The sequence below is a fragment of the Lithobates pipiens genome, unplaced genomic scaffold (genome assembly GCF_037356315.1).
Source record: "Lithobates pipiens isolate NorthernLeopardFrog02 unplaced genomic scaffold, aLitPip1_a1.2 Scaffold_18, whole genome shotgun sequence".
NCBI classification, from domain to species: Eukaryota; Metazoa; Chordata; class Amphibia; order Anura; family Ranidae; genus Lithobates; species Lithobates pipiens.
The window spans coordinates 509,432,492-509,446,433 of NW_027507758.1; the positions used below are offsets into that span (position 1 = coordinate 509,432,492).

General features: G+C 40.8%; 1 protein-coding gene across 2 annotated transcripts in view; it reads right to left on the reverse strand.

The window, feature by feature from the left end:
• Window positions 1-13,942, reverse strand: part of PXDN (peroxidasin) — a 236,317-nt gene that overhangs the window by 41,678 nt on the left and 180,697 nt on the right. For both annotated transcript variants that reach the window (XM_077488703.1, XM_077488704.1), the window contains 3 exons: window positions 12,054-12,212; window positions 7,628-7,740; window positions 2,654-2,807 (listed from right to left, as the gene is read on the reverse strand). In XM_077488703.1, coding sequence (XP_077344829.1) covers window positions 2,654-2,807; window positions 7,628-7,740; window positions 12,054-12,212 — 426 coding nt within the window. The remainder of the gene's footprint in view (window positions 1-2,653; window positions 2,808-7,627; window positions 7,741-12,053; window positions 12,213-13,942) is intronic.

A 13,942-nucleotide genomic window follows, 5' to 3' on the forward strand; every position in this document is an offset into this window, starting at 1 on the left:
AAGTGGCACCAGCCTACATCATTGGTAATTATAAAGAAAAGCATATACATTTGAACAGCATAATTAAAAGGAAAGAATGCCAGTGAAATATCTTTTAAAGGTTCTCTAGTTAAGAACATTTTTTTAGATCAAAGTGAAATTCCGAGAACATTTACCTTTATAAAAGATGATGATCCTGCTGGCATTAATTGCATACAAACAATTAAGCCGAAACACACATGAACCATCTGGGCTGGGTAATCTCTACTCTGTATATTTCATGCTCTTTCAGAACACAAATCTACCTTTATAAATGAATAATTCTATACGGGACAATATAGTGTCCTCCTATCCAAAACTTATATTAAGGATGATGTAGTTTATTCAGCTGACAACCTCTCTTTGAGACTCTATTGTTGAAATGCCTTTGCTTGAGTTCCTAGGTCTGAACACCCACTGTTGCCATTGGGAGGGGTCCTATTCTACTTGTTAGATTCTTATATGTCACTATTAAATGGTCACTATTAATTTTGTTAAATATTTAAAGTGGTTGTAAACCCTTACAAACCACTTTGACCTACAGGTAAGCCTAGATTAAGGCTTACCTGTAGGTCCAAGAAATATCTCCTAAACCTATACGGTTTAGGAGATATTTACAAAAAGACAGGCGCTGCTGTCTACGGCGCATGTGCCATAGACAGCGGCGCGCAGGCGCACTGAGCAGGCCGCAGATCACATGATATGCCGCTCGTGTCGGCTCCCGTGAGCATGCGCCGGGGCAGCGAGACCCGGAAGTCACTCCGGGGTACATGGCAGCGGCGAAGATGAAGAAGGAGGACCGCTTCGGGGGCTTCGTTCTCAGGTAAGTTATTCATAATGAGCTAGTATGCTATGCATACTAGCTCATTATGCCTTTGCCTTGCAGGTTGCATTTTTTATTTTATTTTTTTAAATAGTCTTTACTTCCTCTTTAATGCCTCCATTACACCATTAGTGTACCCTAAGCCCCAAACTGGTTTAACTTTTCAGTGGATTACGGTTACATAGTTGGGTTAATAAAAAACAAATCCATCTAGTTCAACCAATAGAAAAAAAAATGAATACATTGAAAACTTCTCTATACAGAACCTTATACCCACAGTTGATCCAGAGTAAGGCAAAAAAAAAACAACCTTATAGGCCTAGCCTACACTTGCAGTTGGGGGGCGATATTACCCACTTTACATCCAGGCCAATTCTGACATTTGTCTCCTACATGTAAAATTAATATTTTTTTTGCTAGAAAATTACATAGAACCCCCAAACATTATATATATTTTTTACTGGTTACATGTTTTTAGTTATAGAGGAGGTCTAGGGCTAGCATTATTGCTCTCGCTCTAACGCTCGTGGCGATACCTCACATGTGTGGTTTGAACAAAGTTTTCATATGTGGGCGGGACTTACGCATGCATTCGCTTCTACGTACGAGCTCACGAGGACAGGGGTGCTTTAAAAAAATGTTTGGGTTGTTAATTTTAATTTTTTTAGTTTGACACTTTAAGAAAAAAAAATGATTACTTTTATTCCTATTACAAGGAATGTAAACATCCCTTGTAATAGGAATATGGCATGATCGAACCTATTTACAGTGAGATATGGGGTCAATAAGACCCCACATCTCACCTCTAGGCTGGAAAGCCTAAAATCAAAAAGAAAAAAAAAGAAAAAAAAACGAGCCGAGGTGGCTCCGTTATTTAAATGCAGAGGCCAGGCGTGACGTCATAACATCGCGCCTGGCCTCCGAACGATCATAGAGACTCCAGCGACCATCTGGTCTACCGGAAATCTCTATGATCACCATCCGGGGGCCGGCGGATCCTGTGTCCGACTCACCGATGGAAGCGGTGAGTCGGTAGAAGCATCGGAGGCCGGCAGGGGGGACATTATGGTGCAGGTAATCGCTGGCTGAAAATGCCGATATCTGAATGATGTCTGTAGCCTTAGGCATCATTCAGATATACCCCCAGAAAGTCAAGGACGTACTTTGGGCACCAAGTGGTTAAAAACAGGCAGTTGAGATGCATTTTTTATACCCTACACCAAGCTGCAATGGCAACCACATAGGGGTATACATAACTCCCCTCCCATTGCATTTGGCAACTAGTACAGCCTGACGGATGCGACTTATTGAAGTAAATGGAATAATCCCATGCAGTGGTGTGGGCTTTTAAGAGTTAAAACAGGCATAACACCTCCTCAGCACCTGCCAAACGTCCTCTGAACTGCAACCCACAGTGGACTGCTCTTCAAAGCCTACCGCTAGTGTAAGTAAGCCCTTAAAGCAGGGCCCAGCATGCTCCAACAGGGGAAAAAAAATCTTCCTGAGGCCTATGGTAATCAGACATTCCCAGGATCAACAATCCCCGGTGTTATTATAGTTAGGTCTGTGCATTTAGAAATTCTTCCAGCTTTTTTTTGTTAACAATCAGCTGAACTTGGTGGAATTTGTCTCAGGGATGTGCCAACCATTTCTTGTTCCATGTTAGGCTCTGGCATGCTTCCCAATGGCTTCATCCTCTAAGTTTATTATGCTTGATATTTGTTTTGGATGAAGCAAGATGGTCATGCCAAACTGCTGCTAGGTTATCTTTGAGAGATTATAAATTTACTGAATAAATCTTTATTTTCTCACCTGTTACAGCCAGCACCATGCTCACTGAAGAATATCCAATGTTATTTCTTGCTACACATTCATATCGACCTTGGTCTGCTGGGCCAGCATCTCGAATAGTCAATCCTTGAAGACTGACATGAAACTTTCCACTCTCAGTAATCTGTATTCCATCCTGCAACAGTTATTTATCCAATTACTATATGCAATCCCACTTCAGTCATCAATTAAATCATATGCTACATCGCCAAAAGTATTGCGAAACCTGCCTTTATACGCACATAAAATTTAATGGCATCCCAGTCTTAGTCCGTAGGGTTCAATATTGAGTTGGCCCATCCTTTACAGCTAAAACAGCTTCAACTCTTCTGGGAAGGCTGTCCACAAGGTTTAGCAGTGTGTCTATGGGAATGTTTGTTGGATGAAAAGGCCTGGGTCACAGTTTCCTCTCGAATTCATCCCAAAGGTGTTCTATCGGGTTGAGGACAGGACTCTGTGCAGACACGTTAAATTCCTCCAGCCCAAACTCCAAAACCTTTGCAGACAGCCTTCACAGAAGAATCAAAGCTGTTATAGCTGCAATGGGTGGGCCAGCTCAATACTGAACCCTACAGACTAAGACTGGGATGCCATTAAAGTTTATATGCATGTAAAGGCAGGCGTTCCAATACTTTTGGTAATATAGTGTATGTACACTATTAATGGTAAAAGCGATCATGGCAGTCTAATCACACCACGTAGATGGGTCTACGTTTCATGCTTGCATGATTGACGGGTTTATGGAAGTGAGCCAGAAACACTCACATACACAAAAGAAATTATAATCAAAGAGTTAAAGATGGCTTTTCATGTCTATACGTAAATGCCTCTGGCTCGTTTCAAAAAACCTATGGATCATGCACTCAAGCATCATGGACCTGTCTATGTGATGTAGTTGTGTTGCAGCAGGACCATGCAAGGTTTTGGACCCATGGAATGGCTAGCAAAGTGGATGTTTTAGCTGGTCAATTTATAGTGGAACTTCACTCTCCCAATCAACATTGATTATTTTTAATCCTTATGCTGCTAGCATTAGTAAATAGATAGGAAAGTATATCATATTTACTTGTTTTAAACCTTTTTATTTTTATTTTTTTTTACACATTTCTTCAGTCACTTTCTGATTTCATGCCTAGGCAAATGTTGTGATACATCCTAGGGATCTTCAGGAGGAGAGGAGGAGGGGCTTTCTCAGCTAAGCACACCTTCCTGTATGCAGGCTTAAGCAGATGGATTCAAGGAAGTAAATACTACAGGAATCATTTGCCCTTACTCAATATGGCCACAGCCAGAAATGCTAGGGGGATGTTTTTCAAAGTGATTTCACAACAAAATATAGCATGAGGTCGTGGATGGAGGGGGAGTTTGCTTTGAATATTAAAATTGAATTTAAATAGTGTTTCTGGTTGGTGAGATGCAGTGAAGATCCACTTTAAAAGCTAAAAATCTCTAAAGTATTAGAATATATAAAGAATACTCAGTCTCCATGGCAGAGTAGGTGCTGGTTAAGGATGAGCTGAACACCCCCTGGTTCGGTTCGCACCAGAACCTGCGAACAGCCCTAAACTTCGTGTGAACTTTAGAACCCTATTAAAGTCTATGGGTCTCGAACGTTCAAAATCAAAAGTGCTCATTTTAAAAGCTAATATGCAAGTTATTGTCATAAAAAGTGTTTGGGGACCTGGGTCCTGCCCCAGAGGACATGTATCAATGCAAAAAAAAGTTTTAAAAGGTGCCATTTTTTCGGGAGCAGTGATTTTAAAGTGCTTAATGTGAAGCAATAAAAGTGCAATATTCCTTTAAATTTCGTACCTGGGGGGTGTCTATAGTATGCCTGTGAAGGGGCGCATGTTTCCCATGCTTAGAACTGTCCCTGCGCAAAGTGTCATTTCTGCAGGAAAAAAAGTCATTTAAAATCACTTGCGGCTATAATGAATTGTCAACTCCCCGTAATACAGAGAACAGTCATTGAAAGTCATTGATAAAAAAAAAATAAGCATGGGGTTCCCTAAAATTCAATTACCAGGCCCTTCAGGTCTGGTATGGATATAAGGGCAACCCCGCATCAGGGATGTGGGGATGAGACCCTTGTCCTCATCAACATGGGGGACAAGGTGCTTTGGGGGGGGGGACCCCAAAGCATCCTCCCAATGTTGAGGGCATGTGGCCTGGTACGGGTTAAGGAGGGGCGCTCTCTTGTCCCCATCTCTTTTCCTGCAGCCTGCCAGGTTGCGTGCTCGGATAAAGGGTCTGGTATGGATTTTTAGGGGGAACTCCACGCCATTTTTTTTTTATTTGGCGTGGAGTTCCCCTTAAAATCCATACCAGACCTGAAGGGTCTGGTATGGATATTTGGGGGGAACCTCACATAATTTTTTTTTTTTATTTGACACAGGGTTCCCCTTAATATCCATACCAGACCTGAAGGGCCTGGTAATTGAATTTAGGGGAACCCCAAGCTTTTTTGCTTTTTTTTTTGCTCATTTCATCAATGACTTTCAATGACTTATCTGTATTATGGGGAGCTGACAATTCATTATAGCAGCGAGTGATTTTAAATGACTTTTTTCCTGCAGAAATGACACTTTGTGCAGGGACAGTTCTAAGCACAGGAAACATGTGCCCCTTTACAGGCATACTATTACACACACCCCAGGTACGAAATTTAAAGGAATATTACACTTTTATTGTTTCACTTTAAGCATTATTAAAATCACTGCTCCCCAAAAAACTTCAGTTTTTAAAACTTTTTTTTTGCATTGCTACATGTCCCCTGGGACAGGACCCAGGTCCCCAAACACTTTTTATGACAATAACTTGCATATAAGCCTTTAAAATTAGCACTTTAGATTTCTCCCATAGACTTGTACAGGGTGTTCCGTGGCTTTTCAAATTTGCCGGACACACCCCAAATTGTTCGTTGTTCGGCAAACAGGCAATGTTCGAGTCGAACATGAGTTCAACTCAAACGCGAAGCTCATCACTATTGCCTACTGGGACAGCCAACGACTTCATATTCCCATAAAGCACACATCTGCATAGTCTGGAACACTCCGCTTTCACAGTAGGCAGAAGTGAGGCAAATGCTGATGTCACTTTTGTCTACAGAAATTTAATGGAAGTCAGTGTTTTTACTTTTTTTTCTTTTTAACATTTACTCTGTGTTTTTTATTTGGGGGTTTGGGACTCCGTTCTAAGTGGACTTATCTGCTTTCAGTCACCCCCACCTACCTCATTCAACGTTTCCTAGTACACTCTCTATGCTACCCCCTGCCACCGCCTGCAGTTGGCAAACCAACCAGTCTGATATTTTTTGAACATTAGATGACTTCCAGTTTTGGGTGAGCAGCTATGACTTCCATCTCTGTTGTTCCACCAACTGCGCAGACAGCGCCAGGCACATCAGTCTACCTGAACACCGTTTTACTGGATATGCTGGATATGTACTGCTGAAATGTCAATAGCAGTGTCCTGAGCAATAGTGAAGAGCGTGGCTGATGGAGAAAGGTCAACTTTGCACATCTGCACCCCATACTTGTGGCTCTCTGCTTCTATATGTGGCCTGGCCTCACAAGTCCCACTACCATTTTGCTGATGGCTCACAAGATGAGAAGGAAGGTGGATGGTGGTCTTGCTTTAATAAAAATACTGGACTGCACTTTTGAATTGGATAAGCTAGACATTTTATTAGCAGGGAAAGTTTAGCACAAAGTCATTGGAGATAGTGATAAAATGCGATCTGATAAAAAGCACCTATGTTACTACAGCTGGATATTAAAGCTGCACACAGTTAAAGAAGAATTTCACCCTCTCAATCAACATTGACCATTTTTCATCCTTAGGCCTCATGCACACTGGATGTTTAAAAAAAAAAAAAAAAAAAAAAATCGTCAGTAGCATTAGCTGTAGCTATGCAATGAGTTTTTCAGCGTTTTTGCAGTAGCGTTTTTTTTTTCCACACAAAAGCTTATGACTCAGAAACACTGAATAGCTGCGCTTTTTTTTCTGCTGTTTTCAGAGTTAGAGCATTTTTATAGCTGAAAAACTCCTCTCAAAACCCACTAGTTCTGGGGGGTTTTCCAGCCAGAAAAAGGCTGGGGAGTTTAATGGCTGCAGAAAAAAAATGCCTGAAGCTAAAAACAGCAGCTGTAAAAATGTCCAGTGTGCATGAGGCCTTATACTGCTAGCAATGGTATGTAGATAGGAAAGTATATCATATATACTTGTTTGAAACTTTTATCTTTACATTTCTTTAGTTATTTCCTGGTTTTCAGGCCTACGCAAATATGTCATACATCACAGGAGTCTTCAAGAGGGGAGGAGGGGTTTTCTCAGCTAAGCACACCCTCCTGCCTATATGCTTGAGATAAGGGCAGATGGATTCCAGGAAGCAAATGCTACATGAATCATCCACCCTGGAACCTTATTCAAGATGGCCACTGCCAGAAATGCTAGAGGGGTGTTTTTCAATGTGATTTCTCAGAAAAATAAAGCATGGTGACATTGTTAGATGGCGATATGGATAGCTGGTGGAGTTTGCTTTGAATATTAAAAATAAATTAAATTGCGTTTTTTGGTCTGTGGTGCTCAGATACAGTGAAGTTCCTCTTTTACTTTTATGTTGTGGACAAGACAAGTATCCTAGATGTGAATCCCAAATATAAAGAAATTGTTGCGGAGTCAAAAAGCTTACACTTCTTTTTTAATAAATTCAATAGGGAACCTGCTTTATGTCTATTATTAATAGTATTATTATAGTTTTCCTTTATTGACTGTCCTGTACTTCATGTCAGCTTCAATTTATTTTACATAGCATCTGTCTGTAAAAAAAAAAAACAAGAAAAAAAAGTATATACAAGTTTTCAGTGTTCAATAAATCATAGATAAATTGGTGTTAAAAAACGGACAGCAATGCAGTGGGGAAAAAACATTAACAGCATGTTTGCCAGAAATTACCTTATTCCATGTTATCGCTGGCAGAGGGTCCCCTTGGGAACTACAAGGAATCTGAACTTCAGTGCCAACTTCTGCTGTCATGTCACTGGGCACAGTTGCAAAAACCGGTGTAACTGAAAGGCAAGAGAATAAAAACAAAACAGCATTTAGTGATTCATAAAAGGCTGATGTGCTCTACTACTGTAACTAACTTTTGTATTGGCGCAGTGTAACTGGGCGCACTGGGGATGATTTACTAAAATTGGAGAGTGCAGCTCTGCATAGAAACCAATCGGCTTCAGTTTTTTTTTTTTTTTTGTCAAAGTTTAATTCAATAAGCTGTAAGTACAAGTAAGAAGCTGATTGGCTACCAGATTTAACACACTCCAATTTTAGTAAATCAACCCATATATATCCAAAAGCTTCTAGACACTCGACCATCACACATACACAAGCTTGTTGGACATCCCTTTCTAATCTAATGGGCATTAATATGAAGCTGACTTCCTCTTTGTGCCTCTAATAGCCTCTGCTCTTCTGTAAAGACGTTCCACAAGATTCTAAAGCTTAAAGATTCTCAAACCAAAATTTGTAACATTAGGTACTGAGGCAGGACAAGAAGCCCAGGCTTGCAATCTAATTTATACAAAAGGTGATCAATAGGGTTGAGACCAGGCTACTCAAATTTCTCTACATCCAACTCCTTATGGGGCTGGCTTTGTGCACAGAGACACAGTCATGCTGGAACAGAAAAGGAAGGGCCTTGCCCAAACTGTTGTCACAAAGCTGGAAGTGCACATTTAAAATGTCTTTGTATGCTCTCACATTAACAGTACTCTTCACTGGAAGTACCTAAACTCAATAATTTGGAGGGTGTAATGTCAGGTGCCCACAAACTTTAGCCACATAGCGTACATGTAACTACTTTCAGCTACTGCACCATTAGATGTTAAAAATCCACTGGATTCTCCATATGTGATCCTGTTGCCCTGTTACTTCTTGAGAACTCTGATGCCGCGTACACACGACCGGACTTTGACAGCAAAGGTCCGACGGAACGAAACCGGACAATTCGATCGTGTGTGGGCTCCATCTGACCTTTGCTGTCCAAAAATCTGATGTACTTTAGAAATGGAACAAGTTTCAAATTTTTCCACTAGAACTCCGCCGGTCCCAGTTCCTATTGAGAAATCCGCTCGTGTGTATGCTAGTCCGATGGACAAAAACTGACGCTAGGGCAGCTATTGGCTACTGGCTATGAACTTCCTTATTCTAGTCCGGCCATACGTAATCACGTTCAAATCCGCCGGACTGTGGTGTGATTGTGTGTGGCAAAGTCCGTCCATTCAGAAAGTCCGTCGGAATTCCGCCGAAAGTCCATCGGGAAGACCGGTCGTGTGTACGCAGAACACACGAAAAGAACATTTAAAGCACCATTCATTGCTATATGCTTAAGTTGATAAACTTGAAAAATCCACATTATGCTCATCCATAGAAAAACATAGGCAGGGAAACCTGATCCTGGGACAGAAGTAACTGCAAGGCTCAAATATCTCATTGTATCCCCTCATCCAATGCTGAAATGCAATTAAACGAAAGCTTATTAAATGGACATTCTTTGAAACAGTCCATCAGGGTCTGCTCAGAAATCTCAGCGTTTTGAGTTATACTTTTTCATACAATGTTCAGCATGTTTTAAATAGTAATAAAAATTATTTATGTCTTTTAGAAAATCTGCACTTATTCCACAAAACAAAAACCTTGGCTGGCCAGCCAGCTTCTGAGAGAGACCCTGCCAAAATCAAGAGTAGGAAATTCAGGCTCACAATATATCACTGCCATTTACAAAATGCCTTGTATTAACAAAAACACAAGATACAGCATAAATGATAATGAAAACGAATATAGGGTCAGTTTAGCCAATGCATAATCTGCACTTATTTGGATCAGTCTGGGATTTTATAGAGATCAGACATGTCCCCAGTTCTGCCCTCCTTACTAAAGAGGGGAAGCGGGTGGAGCTAGGAATCCAGGACAGTAATGTTATTGTTGGAGTCCCTACGAGACAAAACTCACACATCATCCAACCAATGACAATCTACTCAAAACTTGATCATGACTTTCAGATGACGTGACCTATTAAAGTTCAGATTAAGGTATGTAAACATACATGCCTACATGACAATCACACGCTTATGCTTACATGTTCTAAATTTTAAGTATTGTTGTTCCATCTCACACAATAGACAAACTGAAGTAGATTATCAGCTATACTTTGACTATAAAAAAATGAATAAAACATAGCTCTCTCCAAATCCCCTTAAAATTATCTAACCTAGGACCCCTCCAATCAAGTGCAAAATTGCCTGTGGTGGCTGCCTCTTAAAGTGAAAAATATCTCCATTTAAAGCAGAACTCTGGGGAAAAATTGTCCCCATGCAGTGGGGCCATCCGAGCACTGCATGCATGAACTGCTCGTTTGTCCAGGGGCACACAGAAAGGCTATACACAATTGATCCTTTGTAAAACAAAGCTCCCCTACCTCCAGCAGTGGACTGTTCCTGCAGTCCTCACACCCGGAGCTGGTCTATGGGTGTGATGACGTCAGGAACAATCAATGCCCAACATCTCTAGCGTGCGGGGGAACAGGAGCAGCAGGTACTGGTTTTGCTCTTGGAGGATTGATGGATTAGATCAGTATATCTTCGCTCTCCTCACCCCTAGACAAAAACAAACATTAGACCAATGCATTGCAGGCAAATTTCCCCCACTTGCATGGGGGACATTTTTTCCCACAAAGTTCTTTCTTTGAGTCTATAGGAAAGTGTGCTTCCACATCAAGTATATGAACACTGTGGGGGGTTCCTTCTGCCAAGGAGAGGTATGCAATTATGTGAGCTTGAGGGTTTTGATAGTTCCAAGTTGACCTAAAGCGCTTGAAAGATACATACTGATGCATCTCACTTTACCTAGTTTGAAGGGTGGAAAGGCTTGCTTTACATAAAAATGGATTTTCTTGGAGCTTCATTCCTGTGTCAAAGTCTAGCTTGGGTATAAATAGAAGACATTGATCGTTCAGAGCAGCCTAAAACCAAAAGAAAACAGCTCCCCAATTTCTGGTGCCATTCCCTGCAGATTAACCCATTCACCCACTCACTAATCTAGTGATGTTTGCCTATTAGGCTGATTGATACCCAGGGTCATACAAACCACTTCCTGTGATCCCTGGGCATCATGTCTCCGCCCTGGTCTTGGACTCAGAACAAGAGAATACTGCAGAGGGCGATCCTATGTCAGTACAGGACACTGTTCTCTACAGTATTTAGGATTTGCCCACCACTGGAGAAGGAAGAGGCCAAAAAGGAACTGTGACTGCACTGGGCATCGCTGGAAAAAAAGTTATATAGAGAGAATAGAGGAATTGGGGAGCATGGAGTTGGTCACTATCATTGAAAAGCAGCACAAGACCTGACACAGAAACTTCTCATTTTTTACTAGCAACCTAAATGCTATTCAACTCAATTATATTTATGTCACTTTCTTGTTTCACGATTCTCCACGTTTCTGTGCCCTTCTGGAACAATGAACTGAAAACTCTCTAACTTGTACCTGCTAGACAGTGCAGAGCACAGCAGCCTCAGCATATATGGAAAAAGTTACAGAATACCAGAATCAAATGCCCCTGCAAATGTAGATTCTTGTGAGATAGAATAAAAAATAAGATTTTAAAGTGGTTGTAAACCTCAGACATGATACCAGAACAAAACATATCCCTTTATAGTGTATTCCTGTTTTTTCTGTTTGCCTGTTTTTTTCCACTGCTATCACCATGAATCACTTCTGACAAGTTTTACTGACATCAATCGAAAAATAGTGACAGGGGAGGGGTCTCCAGCTGATTAACAGCCTCAGCTGCTCCTGTGTAAAAGGGGGGGGGGGGGGGGGTGTCCCGAGGAGGGTTTCCCCTCCCTCCAATTGGCTCTCAGAGCTCTCCTAACTGCCCTCTGCAGTGTGTAATTTCAGCTCTCCTCTCCTTTTTTAATGAACCCTCAAACAAGCTTTATAAATTCTGGACTTTGAACAGATGTAGAGAAGACTGCAGATAAACATGTACAACGTATGTAGAAGGATTTGTTTCATCTCTGTATCACCTGAGGCCAGTCACCTCACTGGGTATATGTAAGGGTTTACAGCCACTTTAAAGCGCTCTTAATATTAATTAAATTATTAATCCCAGTTAAAGGAGTATGTACATAGAAAATCTCATAGCTTTTTGTTATTATTTTAAGGCATGAATGTTGAGTTTTATTCAAGATGTATTCAAATGGCTAGTTAGGGTTACAGAGAGCTGGCTGTATGCCACCAGAATGCAGTCTGGGATCTCATTCCTATTCAACAGAGTACAGAGAAGCTGGAGTAGGACCCAGGGATCCGTGAGGGCACTTACCTCTGGCTTGTACAGTCAGATGTGCTGAGGAGCTCTTAGACCCAACAATGTTTACAGCTTGACACTCATACTGGCCCTGGTCATGCAACGCCACACGAAGAATCCTCAATGTCCCAGAAGACAAGACTTGATGCCTTCTGTCAACAGACAGGGGGTTTCCTAACAGAGCACAAATGCATTACCCAATAAACACAGAGCACATAATCAAATAAACAGTTCTGAGTCATTTATTTAATATTAATCTCAGAGGGATTAGACTTGAATGAGAAATAAGAGAAAGAACACGATACAGCAATAATCCTGAGAACATTCTGTAAAAATCTGAGGTTAATTCCCAGCAAACAGAAGGACAACTGTTATTGACAGCTTATAAAATGATACAAAAAATAATTAGGAGTTGACCAGCAAGGCAAGTCGTTTACAACAAAGTTTTTTTAAACAGTTCGGAATATGTGACATATTATACAGACCTTTAATCTGGGTATTTATTATAACGACATAAAATGTGTTCTGAAATACATCTAGTATAGCTACCTGAAGCTATCCTTATTTTAGCTGACTAATTCTCTGCACTGCAGAACTGGGGATGGCCAAACAGACCATAGTACTGCACAGTGCAGTCAATCTAACAAAGGGTAAGTAAACTTATCACTAATGTCCTCGTCTTTTTACTCCTACCTCCCTAAGCATGTGTAACCCACACTCCCCTCTCAAAGCTCTATACTTACATATTGTTCTGAGAACCATGGCATTATTGACATTGATCCCCCCAACTCCTTTGCCCAATATATGTGCATTTAAAGTTAGCAGCAAAGACTTCTAGTGGACAAATTGGTTCCACTGATGACTATAAATATTTAAATATTGCACTTAATGTGCTTATATAAACAGGTTTAACCCAATGTCATGGTGCTTGGAAGTATCATTAGTTCTGGGTGGGTGAGAGCTGGAGACTGGTACAGACCAGCTCTCCTCCAGCTGCTCTGAAACCAATTTGCTAACTCTGCTGATTGCAAGACCCTATATGAAACGCCCTGCAATTTATGTTAAGTTCTTTTAAAATTTACAGTGTCCTTGTATAAAGCTAGTACTAAAAATGTTCATATATCTGACAGTCTAGGGTACATTGTTTTTTGATAATGAATCTGTTTTTTGGATGCTTCCAGTCTATTTGAGTTTTCTGTACCTATTGATGCACTAGTATGCTTTTCTTATATGTATAAAGATAAAAAAAAAAAAGAAAAAATATCAACTTATGAACTTATGTGTGTGTGATTTTTAGTCTCCAACAATTCCCATAACTGTGTATATTCTGTTTCCTGGGGAAGGCATCTACATTTTTTTGAAACTGTTAACACTCTCAGCTATTACCACTTCCTGTGGGAGAGGGATCCACATTTTTAGTGCTCCAACAGTAAAGAAGGCTTTCAGTAACCTAAGAAACCTCCTTTCTCCTAACTTCAAATCGTAGGCATGTGAAGATGAAGTCTTTAGCATTGTATCTATGGCTAATTTCTTTTTAGTTTTGGATAGTGTAGGATAGGGGTAATCAATTCTGTCAAGGTTCTTTCTTTACCGAGTGTCCCTGCTGGGGAGACTCACCCTCTCTATTTATTCGGTTGACCATTGAAAGTGAGGGCAAATCCAAAAATGAAAGATTTCCCTCACTTTGGAGAGGATTTACTTGTTTATCACAGTACTACAGTGGGCTGTGCACCTGGATGCTCAGTGGCATAAAGGGTATGTATGGTTGTTTGATTTGTATTCCAGGTCTCCCATAGATAAGCCCCATCATAACAGAACCACTTTATTGGCACAACCATGCCAGTGTGGAGTAGGTGACTAAATTAGATGCTCTGAAATCAATCTAAGGGCACTTTCACATGGGT